The 16,480-nt window shown below is 41.9% G+C and overlaps 1 protein-coding gene across 3 annotated transcripts in view; it reads left to right on the top strand.

The window, feature by feature from the left end:
- LOC124231973 (coiled-coil domain-containing protein 93) overlaps positions 1-16,480 on the top strand; it is a 57,926-nt gene that overhangs the window by 13,051 nt on the left and 28,395 nt on the right. For all 3 annotated transcript variants that reach the window (XM_046648966.1, XM_046648967.1, XM_046648965.1), the window contains 3 exons: positions 10,829-10,945; positions 12,355-12,417; positions 15,960-16,033. In XM_046648966.1, the coding sequence (XP_046504922.1) occupies positions 10,829-10,945; positions 12,355-12,417; positions 15,960-16,033 (254 nt within the window). The remainder of the gene's footprint in view (positions 1-10,828; positions 10,946-12,354; positions 12,418-15,959; positions 16,034-16,480) is intronic.

Genomic DNA, 16,480 nt, shown 5'->3' with positions numbered 1-16,480 from the left:
TGGTGTATCATGTTGATTGATTTGCGGATGTTGAACCATCCCTGTGTCCCTGGTATGAATCCCACCTGATCATAATGTATGATTCTTTTGATGAATTCTGGTTGCCAAAATTTTGTTTAGAATTTTTGCATCTATGTTCATCAGTGATATCGGCCTGTAGTTCTCTTTTTTTGTGGTGTCCTTGTCAGGTTTTGGTATCAGCATGATGTTGGCCTCATAGAATGTGTTAGGAAGTGTTCCATCTTTCCTAATTTTTTGGAATAGCTTGAAAAGGATAGGTATTAAATCCTCTCTGAAAGTTTGGTAGAATTCCCCAGGAAAGCCATCTGGTCCTGGGGTTTTATTCTTTGGGATGTTTTTGATTGCTGTTTCAATCTCTTTCCTTGTGATTGGTCTGTTCAAATTGTCTGCCTCTTCTTGAGTGAGCTTTGGGAGATTGTAGGAGTCCAAGAATTTATCCATTTCCTCTAGGTTATCCATTCTGTTGGCATATAGTTTTTTGTAGTATTCTCTTATAATGTGTTGTATTTCTGCAGAGACTGTTGTTATTTCTCCTCGCTCATTTCTGATTTTGTTTATTTGAGCTTTCTCCCTTTTTTCTTTGTAAGTCTGGCTAGCAGTTTGTCAATTTTATTTATCTTCTCAAAAAACCAGCTCTTTGTCTCATTGCTCCTTTCTACTGCCTTTTTCGTTTCAATAGTATTTATTTCTGCTCTGATTTTTATTATTTCTCTCCTTCTGCTGACTTTGGGCTTCATTTGCTCTTTTTTCTCTAGTTCAGTTAGGTGTGCTTTAAGGTTGCTTATTTGGGATTCTTCTTGTTTGTTAAGATGTGCCTGTATTGAGATGAATTTTCCTCTTATTACAGCTTTTGCTGTATCCCATATGAGTTGGTATGGCATGCTATCATTTTCATTTGTTTCCATGTTTTTTTAATTTCTTCTTTAATTTCTTCAATGATCCATTGCTTGTTCAGTAGTGTGTTGTTTAGTCTCCACATCTTTGTGCCTTTCTCAGCTTTTTTCTTGTAATTAATTTCTAGCCTTATAGCACTATGATCTGAGAAGATGCTTGTTATTATTTCAATTTTTTTAAATTTGTAGAGGCTTACCTTGTTTCCCAACATATGGTCTATCCTAGAGAATGTTCCATGTGCACTTGAGAAGAATGTGTATTCAGCTCCTTCAGGGTGAAGTGATCTATATATGTCTATTAAGTCCAATTGTTTTAGTTTTTCATTCAGCTCCACTATTTCCTTGTTGATTTTCTGTCTGGATGATCTGTCCATTGATGTGAGTGAGGCGTTGAGGTCCCCTACTATTATTGTGTTGTTTTTAACATCTTCCTTTAGGTCTGTTAATAGTTGCTTTATGAATCTTGATGCTCCTGTGTTGGGTGCATAGATATTTATAAGCATTATTTCTTCTTGATGAAGTGTCCCTTTGATCATTATATATTGTCCCTCTGTGTCTCTCTTTACCTGTCTTATTTTGAAATCCACTTGGTCTGATATGAGAATTGCAACACCTGCCCTTTTTTCCTTTCTATTTGCTTGAAGTATTGTCCTCCACCCCTTCACACTGAGTCTGTGTTTGTCCTTGGGGCTGAGGTGTGTTTCCTGGAGGCAACAAATTGTTGGATGGTGTTCTTTAATCCATTTTGCCACTCTGTGTCTTTTTATTGGAGAGTTCAATCCATTCACATTGAGAGTGATTATTGATGCATGCAGTCTTAGTGCTGTTAATCTGTCGCTCATTATCTTGTTTTCCTGCATTTCTTTTCCTGTTTGCTTTAGACTACCCATTTAATACTGCAATTTCCTATGCTGGGTTTCTTAGATTTTTCCTTATTTATGATTTGTGACTCTGTTCTGTACTTTATTTTAGTGTCTACCTTGAAGTTTGCATTTAGAATCTCGCGTATAATATAGTCTATTCTCTGGTGGTCTCTTACCTACTTGACCAATACTGATTTAGACCCTTTGCTCTTCCCCTCCTAAATAATTATTTTCATTTTTTTATTCCAAATCATCTTATTAATTGGTAGTTAGAGTGCTAAGATCGTGCTTGTTTTGGTAGTTTCCTTATTTTTACCCTAATGCTACAATTGAATATTTGCTATCCTGTTCTGGTTCTATCCATCGGTCTCCCTAGTCTGTGGCTTGTGTCCCCTTTCTCCCTTTTTTCTTTTTTCAGGTATGAGAGGCTTCTTGAGGATTTCTTGTATTGGAGGTCTTTTAGTTACAAATTCCCTTAACTTTTGTTTGTCTGGAAAAGATTTAATTTCTCCCTCATATCCGAAGGAAATTCTTGCTGGATAGAGTATTCTTGGCTGAAGATTTTTATCCTTTAAAGCTTTGAATATGTCACTCCATTCTCTCCTAGCTTGTAGGGTTTCTGTAGAGAAATCCGCTGACAGTCTGATAGGGGCTCCTTTATAGGTTATTCTCTTTTTTTTCCTTACTTCCCTGAGTATTCTTTCCTTATCATTCCTTTTTGCCAACTTTACTACTATGTGCCTTGGGGTAGCTCTTTGTACATTGACAAATCTAGGAGATCTAAAACCCTCCTCTACACACATTTCTCTGTTTATCCCTAGATTTGGGAAGTTCTCTTCAATAATTCCGTTAAGCACACTTTCTGCTCCATTTTCCTTTTCCACATTCTCGGGAATTCCTATGATCCTTATGTTCTTACTCTTCATTGAATCCATTATCTCTCGGATATTTTCCTCATATTTTTTAATTCTTACTTCTCTTTCTTCCTCTGTCTGGCGCCATTCAGCCTGTCTATCTTCGATTATGCTAATTTTCTCCTCTATGTTGTCTACACAGGCATTCAGGTAATCCATATTCTGTTTTATCTGGTCCATTGTGTTTTTCATCTCAAGTAATTCTGTTTGATTCTTCTTTATGATTTCAATCTCTTTTGTGAAGTAACTCCAGAACTTGGCTTGTTTCTCTATCTTTCTCTCTACCTCATTGAGTTTTTTGATTATAGCTGCTCTGAACTCATTATCACTTAGTTTACCTAATTCCAAGTCCTCAGGACTTAATTCTCTGTTTTTATTGTTTTCCTTCTGGTCTGGGGCTTTTATAAATTGCTGGATGGTAGAGGAGCAGTTTTTTCGCATGGTGGTAGAATTCAGTTGCAGTTACAGCCTGTCGCCAGTAGATGGGGGTCGAGAGACATGTGTTATGAGCTCTCCGCCTTGGGGCAAGATGGCTGCACCCACTGGCTTTGCAGGGAGGGAGGAGCTGTTACTCACATGTGCCGGTCTGGGTTCAGATCAATTCTGTTCTCTGGTCTCCCAAGGCTCTTGATTTATGGGGTCCCCAGGACGGAAGTTTTCCCCCCGTCAGCGGGTCTCCACTGAATCAGCGGCAGGAGTCCTGGATGATCCCCCGGTCGCACGGCCCCTTCCCCACTCCTTCCTGACACGCGCCGAAGAGATCGCAGACTCTAGGGGAGGGAGCGATGTTCTCTCCTACCGTTCCAGCACCTCCGAGGCCGTCAGCAAGGTTTATGATCTCCGCCTTCTTGGTATTGTAGGTCTCTAACGAGCTGGCATTATGTTTATTCTCTGAAATTCAGTTCTTCCAATCTTTTGTTGTACTTTGGAGGGGAGAGAATTCCAGGTCAGCTCACCCCGCCATTTTGCTCTGCCCCTCCTCTGACCGCTTTGTTAGAGAATCAGGTCTGATCTAAAACCAATGTGATTTCTAATAAGCTTAGCTGTGAATGTTTCTAATCCTGGCATCCAGCCCAAAACACGAGAAAACATTTTATCATTTTCTAGCAGCATTGGCCTGTGGAGTTGGGGAGGAAGTGTGGTACAAGGGAATAGTTTCCCTCTTGCGAACCTCTTTCTGTGGCCACAGATAGAAAAGCCCAGGTTGGGATGAGGAAAAGTGAGTGCGTGGGTAGATTTTTATACCCCTTCCTTCTAGACTTTGTTTCTTCACATCAAGTCACAGGTGTTAGATAAGTCATGCCCTAAATCTGTAAACTTCTGGAGGGCCAAGATTTCATCTTTCAGCTCTGTATCCCTGTTGCCAAGTGTAGAATAAATACTCCATAGAGGCTGGTGGATGACTGGAAGGCTCTGTGCAGACTCACCCAATAATCCTGGAGGGTGACCTCTCTTCCGAAGACAGGCTCTTCTGTGAGGTTGTGTGGATCAACTCATTGCTGTCTTCTTCTAGCACGACTAACAATGCACTATTTCATTTGTCTCTGCCTGTCTCCAGGACCAGAATGTCTGCTGTAAACGAGGGCTGGGATCGTTGTCTACCCCCAGGGCCTAACACAATGGGTTTTCATAAACCTTGTGGAGGAAAGGAGGGGAGGGAGAAGAAGGAACAAGAAGAGCTTTGAAAACTCTCTCTTCCTCTGTGGCACAGTTTAGGCTTGGGGAGATGTGGAGGATGCAACACCTTTATTTGTGAATGAGCTGAGTTTCCCCGACTAGACTGTGAGGGTCCAGGGGGAAGGTCTGTGTCTTTTCCCCTTCCCCAGCGCTGCTCACTGTGCCCCATACCTGACAGGCTCTAAGTAAAGCTTTGTTGAACTAAACTAAGAGAGGTGGGGAAAGGGATTTAAAACTGAATCAGAATTTAGATCTTAAGGAATCCTGTAAACCTGAAGAGAATAATGCTCAATATGTTGGTGTTTCCAAACTGCTCCAAGATTTCCTAAATTCTTAGTGACTGAGTTATGCAATACAATAACTAAGAGCAGAGAGAATGGTATTAACTACTGAGTTGTCAACCTGGTAGGATTGTCTCAAGCCACATAGCACAAGCTATACCTTCTAGGGTCTTTATCAATTTGGATAAAGACATAGGAATTAGCTTTGCCAGATTTGAACATCATTTAAAGCTAGAAAAGAAAAGGTGGCTAGTACATTGAAGAATAGAATTAACGTTCAAAAACATGTTAGATTGAAATTACAAGACCAAACAAATAAATTCATTTTTTAGAGAAGGTAAATGTGAACTATTTTGTTTAATTTCAGAAAAATCAGTCATACCAATTCAGGATTGGTGAGGATGCCATCTCACCTGAGAGCAGTTCATGGGGAGTAAAAGTGGGATGTTTTGGATTTTGTTCATGCCTCGTAAGCGTTAATTGCATTCTGAGCAGGGATCCTGTATTGCGCACCTTAGGACCCAGAGCTGTGCCTTAGACTCAGCAGGTTACGTGAATATGGGTCTTTGAAATTCATGGGTCTCGAAGCGATGATCCTGCTCTATCTGCAGCCCTCAGACTCCATCCGGAGTACTTAACCTAGCTCCTAAGTGATTTTTTTTATGTCCAGAGGATAGCAGCCACGATGGTAAAGGGACCGACATCTTGTTAGAGAAAAGACAGACGAAAGAGCTGTGGATGCTTCTGTAAGATAAGTTGGACTGTTATGTGGAAGAGTGATTACCCTTAGTCTCTGTTGCTGCAGGGAGGAATGGTGTATAAGCATGTGAGTCTTCTCAGGTCTGGTTCTGCTGTCTGTTTCTGCTGGCTTTTGCTCACGATACTTTGACTTCATCTGTGATTTTGACTTTTGACTGTGAGTTTATATTCCTTGGAAATTAATAGAGAAATTCTTTGAGGCCAAGAGTTGAAGCTCTGTTCTTCTAGAGAGGATTTGCTTTTGCTTCTGGCAAGCACTTGGGCACACCCCGGCTCACTTGGGGATCATGTATTGGTCCCAATCATTGATTGGGAGAGCCTCAGAAGTACTGAGCTCCAGTCAATGGAATCGGCCCACTCATCATTTATATAACACTGAGACGGGAAAGTTCTTTCTGATTCTACTCTTTTACTAGACAGGTGACTCAAAGAGCCATAGAAACAGAGAGAAAATACTTGCAGTGCACATAAAGAATCTTGACGTCTCCATACAAACTTAGTATTATATCTCCGTTATGACAGTATATGTTCTAAGCACACATGGGCTTTCAAAATCCTTTCTCTTACTGCTAGGGAACGATTCTCATTGCTCTGCAGAGTCCCTTAAATTTGCATCTGCAATGTATTAATGTACACTAATATCAGGATATTAAGTGCCATTTCCGTATTTGACATTTCTCCAGCCCAGTTAAAATGAGTGATATGCACAAGAACAGGCCCAAAGTACATATAAATTTGTGAGTTCCTCCATTTGCCTTTGAGTTTAAGAGATGGTGCTATGCAAACTGCTTTGTTTAATGGGAAGTTATTTTTATACAGATAACATCGTTCATTCTAGCACGGAACTGAAGAGATCCGTAACCTAGTTGACAGAAAGCTAACTGCTCCATTTTCAAACATCCCTTTTATTAAGCAACCTAAAGTTTTCATTTCTTTCACGTCACCCTTAAAGCTAAAAGAACTAGACTGATGAAGGCAGAAACAGGTTTTTAAAGCACTTTGGCTCAAGTGACATTCTGTTCACTGACAGTCACAGTGGGAAGAAAACTGCAGACGACCAAGTCCTTTGTGCACAGAGTCTTGACTTGGCGGGTTCAGGGACCGTCTACGTAGTGTGTGAATTTAGGTTGTAGAACTACATGAAGGCCAATCTGTTGTTACAAAATCTCATTGCAGATCTGTTTCCTCTTACACCTGTGTCAAGGTCTATGCAAAGCAGTTGTTGAAGTCTAAAACTCAAAGCTTGAAATCACCTAGCTTGGGCAAATACTCAAGAAAAAAGCCAACTTCAGTGGATACACATACCTTCCTGGATTTCCACTTTTGCTGACTTTTTGGCCTTCCAGGATTTCTTACATTCTTGCTAGCTCACAGATCTTTTAAAAGATTATAAAAAAATATTTTATATTACCTGTTTACTTGTTTTCAGTGTGAGTGCTCATCACGGTGCCAGAAACCGACATCTGTTCAGTAGAGAGAACTTCTGGCACCATCATGAGATAGGAATCTATTATTGACAGCCTAGTGACCATATTTTGGTGGGGGAGGGGGCTGATATAGGAGAGATTCCTGTATTAGGAAGAAGGTTGGGATGTAGATAACCTTTGGGGCTCTTTCATTACAAAAGTGTACAGTTTTAGCTAAAGTAATCACTTTCTGTTTGTCTTAGGAATTTACTGTTTTGAACCAGATTAATATTCTTGAATGACATTTAAATTTGGTTCACCTAGGAGTAAAAGTTGTGAGTATCTGTCAACTATTAGAAAATATTGAATCTGCACTATACGTCATCTTAATCCACACTGTGGGTTTGAAAGCACGTTCTTAATCTGAAATTGTTGAACAAAATTAGATTGGCACTTTAGCCCTTGCTCCAGTGTAAACAAAAGTGGAATATTTGTAAATGCCTGGCATTCCTGGAGAGACGCTGCACTCTTCAAGTAGAAGTCAGTTAAGATGCCCCAAGGATTTAAATTTTTTCTGTCAAGGATTTACTGCTCCAAAGCCCCCTCTCCTACTGTCCATCTGTCCAACTTTGTCTCCTCCTTCAGAATCCAACTTGGTCATCTTCAGTTTTCTTCCCACTGTGACTGTCAGTGAACAGAATGTCACTTGAGCCAAAGTGCTTTAAAAACCTGTTTCTGCCTTCATCAGTCTAGTTCTTTTAGCTTTAAGGGTGACGTGAAAGAAATGAAAACTTTAGGTTGCTTAATAAAAGGGATGTTTGAAAAATGGAGCAGTTAGCTTTCTGTCAACTAGGTTACAGATCTCTTCAGTTCCGTGCTGGAATGAACGATGTTATCTGTATAAAAATAACTTCCCGTTAAACAAAGCAGTTTGCATAGCACCATCTCTTAAACTCAAAGGCAAATGGAGGAACTCACAAATTTATAGGTACTTTGGGCCTGTTCTTGTGCATATCACTCATTTTAATTGGGCTGGAGAAATGTCAAATACGGAAATGGCACTTAATATCCTGATATTAGTGTACATTAATACATTGCAGATGCAAATTTAAGGGACTCTGCAGAGCAATGAGAATCGTTCCCTAGCAGTAAGAGAAAGGATTTTGAAAGCCCATGTGTGCTTAGAAAATATACTGTCATAACAGAGATATAACAGTAAGTTTGTATGGCGACTTCAAGATTCTTTATGTGCACTGCAAGTATTTTCTCTCTGTTTCTATGGCTCTTTGAGTCACCTGTCTAGTAAAAGAGTAGAATCAGAAAGAACTTTCCCGTCTCAGTGTTATATAAATGATGAGTGGGCCGATTCCATTGACTGGAGCTCAGTACTTCTGAGGCTCTCCCAATCAATGATTGGGACCAATACATGATCCCCAAGTGAGCCAGGCCCCTGAGATTAAAGTAGAGTTCTCAAAATTTTTAGTTTCAGGACCCTTTAAGAACTCTTGGAAATTACTGAGGTCCCAACAGCTTACATAGTAATTCATTTACAGATAACAGTAATAAATGCATTACATATTAACATCAAAGCAATGATATCACATGTCATGTAATTTCTGGAAAATTTCACTGTATAATCATGAGAGAACGCAAGTGAAAAAAAAATGACATCTTAGTATTATCATGAAAAAGCTTTTGTCCTTGAGGACTCCCTGAAAGAGCCTTGAGGGACTATGTAGCTAAAAATTTAAATCTAGCTAGAGAGAAAGTTGGAGAAAGAGAGAGAGAGAAAGAAAGAGATAGCCAGCCAACCTGGAAATTTTCTTTGCAGATTTCAAGATAGCTACTGGTGTTCCTACAAGAAGGGTTCTTGGAAGTGAAGTCAGAATTCATAGTTTTAAAACAAAACTGTGTGTGTGCCAGGTCCACTGACAAGAGGGGTCTGGAAGCTGGGTAGGAAGTGCAGTTTTCATTCTCTTGGGACCTTGGCTATAGAAGCAGTTAATCAGCAGGAAAACCTGCCGAGAGTTGGAGACATGATCCACCTCATGCCAGAGGTGCAGAACAGCACTGAATGAGTGTGCTCACCCCTGCAGACTGATGGATGGCTGTGGGTGAGCAAGACACCGATGCCCTGGAGCCTGCCTGCCCACAACTTGGTCTGGTCCAAAGCCAGACAGGCAGCTGGAGGAGGTCGGGGTACCCAAGATAATCCTGACATCAGACATAGAGACACACCCTGCAGGGTAGTTCCATTGAACAGGGAATTAATTCTTTTTCAGATATCAAAAAATCATGGCATAGAAGGCTTATGTAATTCTGCTAGTGAAGTAGCATGCTCTGAGGATATGCCCGTGGCATTTTGGAAATCAGCATCAAGAAATCCAAGCTGGATGTGAAAACCCAAATCTGAAATTAACTGTAAGAAAAAAGCTATTGAATATATGCAGATAAAAGTGGCCAAATTAATCACATAGTTCAGGGTGATGCAGTCAAAGTAGAGGAGATATAATTAGTTAATTATAATTCTGTTTCTGACAAGTGATTTGGAAATTGGGAGGGGGTGCTGGTTCCTCTTTCCTCTTTCTTTATACTCTCAAATATTTTCAGAAGCAATTCTCCCTACCTAGACTATAAGTTGTGAATATCTTGATGTGACCAAAATTAATTGCATGTTTGAAAGTTAACTCCAATTCCCAGAAATCCAGATAAACTGGAGCATGTTCATTGACGTTTTCCAAAATCCCGGGTTTCAAGGCTAGATATGCTGTAATACCAAATGCTTAGTTTTTATGGCCTGTCAACCCTCAAGATAGAAGATGATGTTCCTTACTCCTTTCTGCAGCCGTTTTCTGCTGGTTGTTGCCCACCTCCGGAGTTGTTAAGCAGCAGAAAACCCATCATCTGTTAATAATGCTGCTGAATTATTCAGAGAAATCGTTAACCAAAATAAACGGTGCTTATATCATCCAATTTCTCCTCCTCCTCACTTTTCTATCGCTTTTCCCTGTGGGTAAATATACTAGATTTTCAAGCCTGTGATCGCTGTTAAGACGTGCAGGGAAAATCAAATCCCCAGATAGTTTTTTTGCACTTGGGTTTAGGGTTAATGATTGGAATTAGGATATTTCCAGTAAAAGGGAAATGTGGTTGAAATGAGTATTTGTTTATTAAAGCTGTCTTTGATCATCCCAGAAGTATTTTGAGAATACCTGTTGCAACAGGGTCGACTTTCTTGTTTCCTTTTCCTGGGGCTTCTCACTAGGGTCTTGAGACAAGTGTTTGCAGGCATTTCTATACTGCGTGGTTTCTCAGTGATGTTGTTATATCACCTCGTTACCCACCCGTAAACCTCTCCCTTACTCACTTTCAGTCCTGACGGTCTCCACGTCCTGTCCAACCCTTCTTCTCCATCCTCTCCTCTCTTCCACAATCTCAGGAATTTCCTGCTGGTCTCCCTCAGCAGCTTTCATCTGTCTCAGATCCATCCTCTGTGAACGCCAGAAGAATAGAAATAAGAAATGGTTAAAAGAGAGTGGGCCCATGGATAGGGAGAATAAATGGGGAGGCTGTTGTTTTTCATTGTATGCACTTCTGAGTGTTTTAAACTTTTTAACCATATACTTATAATACTTGGATGAAAGTGAGCAACTCATCATTCTTGATAACTCCAGAATGGTCTTACGAAGATATTAACATGACCATGTTATTCCTCTATTATTTAAAACCCTTTGATGGTGCCCTGTTGCCTGTGTGATATCAACATAACCACAGTTATATATCCCTCTGCTTCTTCACATGCTGTTCCCTCTGCCAGGAATGCAGATTCTGTTGATAGGGATTTTGATCATTTTGTCAGAATCTCTTTCTCTGGACTGGGCTTTGCACAGGACCCCGTGGCTGCACTGGCCTGGTTGTGACTGGCTGCCCAGGCTGAGCAGGAATGGATGGGTCTTACATGAACTCAGGTGGACTAATTAAATCCTTTGGGTTTGCCCTCCCTGTTTCCCACAGCAGTCTGAGCTATCAGCTGAAGAAAGTCCGGAAAAATTAGGAACCTCGCAGCTACATCGTCGGAAAGTCATTTCCTTAAACAAGCAGATTCTGCAGAAGACCAAACATCTGGAAGAGGTTCGTGTTTTCTTTTTATAATTTTCATTCAGGTAAAATCAAACCATTATTCAAGAAGGGAGAAATTGAGGAAAGAGTTAAGATCTTCGTGGGAGAATGGTTAAAGGAGGTTTTGGAAGAGGGGTTTGTAAAGAAAGTGTTGTTGGAATATATGTACACCAGTTTGTTTACATTTTTCCCGTGGCTGCTTTCAAGCTCCGGTGGCCAAGTCGAGTAGATGCAGCAGAGACCCTGTGGCGCACAAAGCCTAAAGTGTTTATTTACTACCTGGCCCTTTACAGGAAAAGTTTTCCAAACTCTGTTCTAGAAGAAGATCGCAGGGCAGAAATCCTCTTATCTACCAATTGCATAAACAGGGTAAAAGTTCTCATTGCGCAGAGAGCTCCCTTTCAGAAGGGAGAAACCAGGGCCCACCTGCTTCCCTCCTGTGTCACTTCTGCTCTCTGCTCGAGGTGGCTTCTTGGTAGGCCTTGATGGAAATGTCACCATTCATCATTCAGGAAGACCGGTAGTTAGAAGCATGACCTGGGAGCAATGGTTTCTGAAGGTGACATAATTCTCGATAGGTTTCCTGGAGGTTCAAGGATGGGGCAAGTTATTTCGAAATAATCATGGAGACAGAGGATAAAATTTCTCATTGTTAATTTGTATGTAGGTTACAACCAAAGAGTCTGATGGTGGTTTTCTGCCACGTCCCCTTTTCAAAAGTAGAAACGTACAAACCCTTTGAGCTTTTAATGGAATGTTTTTAGATTTCTGAATTCAAAGTCAAATTTCATAGATAGTACAAAGATATACCTTTTTAGTAAGGAAAAGGGAAGTGACACTTTTAGACGTAAGTTTACAGTCATGTAACTCTGAACAGTAAGAGTAATTCATTTTCCTTCTCTTTGTGTTGAAGCTTGGAGTCCTTTCTTCTGTCTGCCATTGTTTGCCAACCAGTCATATTCAGTGCTAGAATACCAAGTGCTGGCATGCAGTCTGTATTCTGAATGGGCAAATTAGTTCACTGAACTGATTGTGGCCATACAGAAAAGTCAGGCCCGAATTTGAATCCTGGCTTTATCAGCTATCAGCTGTGAAACTCTAGCCAAGTAACTTAACCCGCCCTGAGTCTTTATTTCCTCATCTGTAAAATAAGAATAATATTTTCTTCCATTGAATGTAAGGATTACGTGATAGGATTTATGCAGAAGACCTCGGATATCACCTGACGTGTAGTCGGTGCTAATTATGTGAGATCTTTTCCTTCACTTGTTGGCAACCCTTCTAAAGTTCCCACATTTGCTCAGTTTATTTGCTCATCTTTCTGCGCTCCTTTTGTCTCATCTTGAAATGGGGATAACACCCATATCTGTATTGTTGTAAGGATCAAATGAGAGCAGGTATCTTTTATCTTTCTCTTGCAGCTGCAGGCAAATCATACCAACCTACAGAGCAGACACGATGAAATGAAGAAAACGCTGACAGGGGTGAGCCGATTCTCCTTCCTCCGTGGGCCTTGTTGAGAATGGTTTCTGACCTGCAGTGCTAATGGGACGCTGTGTGTCATCAGTCTGTGTCGAGGAGTCGTGATCCCCTTCTCAGGGCTCAGGTCCATCTGGGAACATGGACAGTCACATGGCAGTGCATGAGCCGTGCCATCAGTGTATCCATGCCACCATGGATCTTGGTGGGAGAGATGCCTGTGGGCTGCAAGTCAGGAAAGGCTCCCGGCAAGGGCGGGCCTGATAGGCAGGGGGCGGGCCGCACAGAAGAACAGGCTGGGTCACTCACAGTCAATGGCCCTGCTCTACAAGCCACAGGTTGTAGAATAGCTTCAAAACACCGAATTCCTTGAGAGTGAGAAGGTTTCTTTTTGTAAAATGAGGGAACTACAGAGGGCTATAATTTGTTGTTCACAATTGCCAGTTACATCCTGGCCAGAATGGGGGCGGGGTCTGAGGAGAGGAGGAGGGTATGGGCGTATTTTGAACTGTGTGATCCGTCTTCTAATCCTGGTTGTGAGTGTGCCATCTCACATCAGCGTCAGAGTGTTGCTTACCTCCCGCTTCTGATTGCCTAGGAAGCCAGGTGAGGAAGACAGTCGCTTATGATGCCAGCTCTGTCATGAAGAGAGTTTAGATAGTCCTGTCCTTTGTGTTTCCACAGAAAGCTGTCATCACCTGCATCTGAAAAGCTGTCCTCTTTGTGATTTTAGTGCTCGGGCTATAGCTGTACTCTGCAAGGGCTTCACTGTGAAGGCCCCACTGAGTACTTTCTGGACCACGTGGAAGACATCTCTGAAACCAAGGCAGTCCCTATTGTCTTTTAAGTTTCACGTGAAATTTGCCCATTTAAAATTCTCATTTCTATGACACTATAACAGCACTTAGCCACTGCCTTGCTATAAATCTGACAAAGCTTTTTAGTTCTGACTGGTCTAGTCTCTTCAATTATTGCCAGAATCTTTGAAAAGGGCAGGCACAAGAATGACAAGAAGTTTTTTCATTCTTTCTAAAGATGCTTGTGTTGCTTTGGACAGATGAGCTTTCTTTATACTCCTCTGTGACTACATTCCTCGTGGATTAGATGGCAAACTCTCAGGGTGGGATCCTTGCAGCTATCCCACTTCTAATGCTGCAGAATCCCTGGCATGAAGTTGCCAAGTCATGGATCAGTCTGTGTATAACAACCTGGAAGAGATTAAAGGCAAGCATCTTGATATCAATCTCCTAGGATGCTTATATGCCTTTGGATGTAAATCCTAAGTGGCTATAAAGTCACTTTTTGCACTAAGTACTAAATCAAGTATTTCTTGAGCCCCTTTCATGTGCTGGAAAGGTAGAGGGTGTGATTTAAGTTAATAATGTGGCATAGTCTTCTTGTCCTCAAATGGTACGAGCAGCCAGCGTTACTGTGTGCTGGGTGTGCTCTGGGCACACTCTTATATTCATCCACTAAATCTTCATAACAACCCTGGTGACGCACTGTTACCATCTCTGTCTGCAGATGGGGAAACTAAGGCAGAGAGGCCATGCAGAGGGATGCCAGGATTTGAATGCTGGCAGTCTGGCACCAAAGACCTCCCAGAGAGCTTACTATATGAGGGCAGTCAAGCTAATTCCCATCTCGAAAAATGGGAAGCTATACAAAACCTTGGGCTGAACAACTCATGAAGAAGCCTGATTTGGTCAGAATACTAAAGACCAGACCCTGGAATAAGAAATGAACTTCATCTTGGAACCTCAGTCCCCTTATCTGTTCAAGGCAAGGATTGGGCAAAATGAGCACCCTGAACCCTTTCCCGCCTGTGGGCCCAGGTTTGGACTTTGCAGCAAAGCCTGCCCTTGCCGGATGACCTAGTGAACAGGGAAGACCTGTCTTTCCAGTAAATTTAGGGAAAGCAAAGCAGGGCATGGCAGATCAAGGACAGATAACAGCACCTGATGCCTATGGGGAGGCTGCACACCCCTGCACTGGCAGGGCCACCAGGTTCTAGCCTGTCCACTTTTAATTCAGCAGTCACAATTTTAGTTTCCTATGTGTGAGGCTGATTCTTTTTAATATATGCAGTATCCTCTCCTGTCTCTCTAGGGCATTTATTGTGCTAAAATTTTTCTTCATCTTTATTCTTTCAGATCAGAATTCATTGTTGAGTTGATACATCTTTTTAATGGTTTTATCTTTCTTTAGATGTTTGAAAATTCTTGGTGGTAGGCTTATCTTTGCTTCTGAAGTTTCGTGTTACCAACTGTGTAGATTCCATTTTATGCAGCTTGCTTCATGTGATTATTCTGGAAGGGTGGGTCCTGCTGTTTTGTGGGATCAGCTGGTGGTATTCAGGGTTGGGAGCTCCCCATTTCTCCCGGGTATTGCCGACTTTCTGGGAGCCTGCCCTGCCTCTGAGACTTGAGCAGCAGTCTTGGGTTACGGGAGCCAGGCTTCACTGCTTAGCCCAGGTGGCTGCTCCTAATGCAGATCCCAGCCCTGCAGACTGGTTCTTCCTTCATCTCTGAATCCCACACAACAGTCCTCCACTGTCTGGTCCTCCCTACTGGCTGTCTTTCTTGTCCCTGAGGTATCCAGTCCTGTGTTCCAACACAATCATCTGGATTTTTTAGGACTTGAGACCAGAAGGGCTTGCTGCAACTTGTGCTCAGTCTTCCGTTTTCAACTAGAGCCCTTGGAACTTTTAACTTGTTTTTTTGCATATGTAACACATTCACATGTGTTGAAAATTTAAAAAGTACAAAGGGTGTACCCCTGTAACCCAACCGTACAGTTATCCTCTCCAGAGAGTAACCAGTTTCTTATGACTCTTTTCAGAAATGTTTTATGCATTTGCAACTAACGTGTATGTTCTTTTATACATTTATATGTTCAATGTATACATTCCTTTCTACACATTGGAGACACATTGGAATCATGGTTTGTGTAGGTTGTTTACTTCAACTAACAGTAAGTATTAGAGATCATCATAAAAGAGCTGCTTTTTTCTTCCTTTTCATTAATAGCAGCTTAGTATTCTTTTGTATGGTATAAGTGCACGCCTTATAAATTAAAATCTAAGTTTCTTTAAAATTTATTTTTTAAAATCCTCACTCTCTGTCTCAGAAAAAGAAAATGAAGTTATTCAAGAAGATAGGAGATTTAACCCTGCCCTGTTACTAGCCGTGGTAGTGGTATTCTGGAATTTACACCCAGGTCTGTCTTTCATAGCCACTCTTTCTGCTCACCCCTTCCTACTGAAAGGCACCTGCAGTCAGCATTACTTTTGACTTTTCCCTCATTTGCCGCTGTGATTTAAAGCTATTGCCAAGGTTTCTTTTACCACCAGACCTTACCATGTTGTGCTTCCACCCCCGTCCTCTTTCTCTCGTCCACCTCTTTTCTCAGTGTGCAGCCAAATCCGGTGTGCTTGGCCACCGGTCAGCAGTGGAGTCCTAGTGTGAGCCAGGGGGAGGGAGAACAGAAGGCTCACTCCTCTAATCCACCATGTCTGTAGCACCAGTGCCTCCATTCTCTCTTGCAGTTGAAGAGCCATAGCGAGAAACTGGACAAAGAACAAGCCGCCCTGGAGAAGATAGAATCCAAAGCTGATCCCAGGTAAGAGCTTTCAGCATGTGTCTGTTTTCTCTTTGAAGAAAGTAACTTGGCCGGCACCTGGTGGCTTAATCTGTTTGAGCACAGGACTGAGGAGCCGGGGTCCAGCGCTCCTGGCCCCATCCAGGTCAGTGCATTTCCCTGCTGGCCTGGAATGTGCAGACTCCCCAGTGCTCGAACCTGTGCTGAGAGGCGCTTGGGCTGCACTGAGTTAACCACCTCTTTCTCCCACTTCCCCTTGGGATCAGAAGCAGCATCTTTTTGTAATTTGTTCTTTTTCTGTTTTTAAAAACTCAGCAATACATTCCTGGTACAAAAAGGCACTCGGTGAAAAGTCTCCCTCCCACCCTGTCCCCCGGCCACCCAGCTCTCCTCCCTTGGAGTCAACCGTTGTTACCCGTTTTTTAACAGCACACATCTCAGCCCTTTTCCTTAGGAGTAAAGGTACAG

Source organism: Equus quagga, unplaced genomic scaffold, assembly GCF_021613505.1.
Source record: "Equus quagga isolate Etosha38 unplaced genomic scaffold, UCLA_HA_Equagga_1.0 HiC_scaffold_142_RagTag, whole genome shotgun sequence".
Lineage (NCBI taxonomy): Eukaryota > Metazoa > Chordata > Mammalia > Perissodactyla > Equidae > Equus > Equus quagga.
This window is presented reverse-complemented; position numbering and strand designations above follow the sequence as displayed.